The 2,183-nt window shown below is 65.9% G+C and overlaps 1 protein-coding gene across 1 annotated transcript in view; it reads left to right on the top strand.

Moving 5' to 3' along the window:
• The window catches only part of TPCN2 (two pore segment channel 2), a 16,509-nt gene that overhangs the window by 6,497 nt on the left and 7,829 nt on the right, over nt 1-2,183 (top strand). Inside the window, exon 5 of the mRNA XM_029957351.1 lies at nt 758-797. Within this exon, the coding sequence (XP_029813211.1) occupies nt 758-797 (40 nt within the window). The remainder of the gene's footprint in view (nt 1-757; nt 798-2,183) is intronic.

Raw genomic sequence — 2,183 nt, 5'->3', positions numbered from 1 at the left:
GTGTCCTCAGTGGTCCTGCCTTTTTTGATCACTGAATTTTCTGATCATCTTCTCCCACTGGCTGTGCCTCGGGGTCCCTGACCTAGACCTCCCCACCCCACTGGGCAGCAGGCCCCAGGCTGTCCTTGGCAGCTGGACACCCTGGCTGGCCCCCACCTGGCTTTTCATGAGTTCTTGTGGCGTGTCCCTGGTGGAGCCACCACCCCAGAGTGGACGTTTCCAGAGCAGCCGGACACTCGGCGGGTGGGGGAGGGGGTGGGTGTCGCCGCTCCCATTCTGTCGCGGTGCTCAGAGCCTCTGATGCACATTCTGGTCCTGTGGAGGACTTGACCCCCTCGGCTGGTGTCACGGAGCCTGCCTAGGGCTGTCGGCCCTCCCACGGACCGGCCACTTTAGGGCGAGGGGCCACAGGGAGGCCATGAGTGCTGTGGGGCTGACTTCAAGCAGTGGGGCCCCTGAGGCCCAGAGGGTGGTCCCTGGGTGGTCCCAGGCAGAGCCCCAGCCCGCGTGCCTGTCTGTCCGGTGAAGATAGCGCCCCTGCCCGGGGAGGGGGCACATGGCAGGCACCCACTCCCTGCCAGGGGCTGCACCGGGTGGGTGGGCTGAGCTGGGCTCTGCTTCTGGAAGGCGGGCCATCAGCGGGGGCCTTGCGGGGAGAGGCTCGGACATCGTAGGACGCGTCACTCTGTGTCTCGGGCGTGTTCATCTGTCTGTCCAGGCATAGGCTTCCCCGATCTCGATCCCTTTCCCAGCTCAGATAGGACGGACCCCGCTCACTACCACGCCTTCTCTTCCGTGTCGTCTCTGGGGGGGATCTTGACGGAGGCCGTGACGCCGCACGTGGTCCACTTCCGGGTAGAGTCACCTATCACCCAGAACCGCCGAGAGACCAGGCTCGGGTTTCCCCCTGGGGCCAGCTGGCCGGTCAGACCTCGCACAGGCACCAGGGCAGGGTGGGCGGCCAGCCTGGGCCTCCAGCCTAGTCTCTCACATTCATTTCCACCTTGTGGCCAGGAGGGTCACGTCCTACACGGTCTCTGCTGTGCCCCTTCCTCACAGGGACTGGGTACCTAGATGCACATTAGCTGGTGAGCTGGGACCGCGTGTGGGCCTTGCAGGGGTGTTCCGGCCCCCCCCCCACCCCAGCACTAGGTGGGTCTCTAATCGGGCTCATGGATGAACCTTCCCATCCTTCATAGAGGCCGCCTGGCTCCGTGTCCATGACCCTGGTGTGGCTCCAGCGTCCGGAGGGCCCTTAGCAGCTTGAGTCACCACACCTGGAGAAGCCACACCCCGTCCCACGTCTGACTACAGGCGAGGGTCCAAGCCCCCTAGGGGCGTGGTTGGAAGATTCGGGATCCCGGGCCCTCAGACGAGGCTCCATCCCAGGGCAGCGATGGGGGACGCTGGTTCCTCAGCCTGTGGGGCAGGGCCAGGCATGGCCCTGAAGGTCCGTCCATCGCTGTTTCCTTGGGCTTTCTCCACCCTGTGCCGGAAGCTGGGCTTCCTTCTGAGGAGGCGAGTAGCCCAGGGAGGTTGAGTCAGGCCTAGGGATCACCCGTCGAGCAGACAGTCTGGAGGGTCGCCGTATGCCAGCGCTGTGGGAGAGACCTGAGATCCGTGGTAGGGTTCCAGAGGGCTGTGGGGCGGGGCTGGGGCAGGTGACGTTCACCCAGGACCGGAGGAACGGGCGCTGCCCTCCAGCCGAGCAGAGCGGGGGATCGAGACGGTGCACGGCGGCCCGGGAGGCCCCTCGGGCTTGGGGGGTGTCAGGGCTATGCTGAGACAGGAAGCCCAGTGGGATTGGAGTCTGGACTTGAGAGCTGGGTTGGGCGCAGTTGAGCACGGGAGGGCAGATCATGAACATGACCCTGAAAACCCATAGGCCTGCCCAGCTCCCCGGCGTGCGAGGCCCCAGAGGGCAGGAGGGGCGCTGGGTGCCAGCACTCGGGGTCGGGGAGATGCCCTGTGGCACGGGCAGACTCAGGCCTGGGGGTCACCAGGCAGGAGGGGCGGCTGGGTCAGGAGGGTGGACATGTGGGGCGGGTGGAGGGGTGAGGCTTCTGTGGTGAGCGAAGGTGACGGGACATGTGTGGTGTTAGTGGATGAGGAAGAGGAGGTGCCTGAGGGGAGCCCTGGAGAAGGCGGGGTCCTGAGGATGGTGCCGGGCTTCTTGGTGCCAA

This window comes from Suricata suricatta, chromosome 11 (genome assembly GCF_006229205.1).
Source record: "Suricata suricatta isolate VVHF042 chromosome 11, meerkat_22Aug2017_6uvM2_HiC, whole genome shotgun sequence".
Lineage (NCBI taxonomy): Eukaryota > Metazoa > Chordata > Mammalia > Carnivora > Herpestidae > Suricata > Suricata suricatta.
The sequence above is the reverse complement of the archived record's forward strand: the minus strand, read 5'-3'. Positions and strand labels throughout refer to the sequence as shown.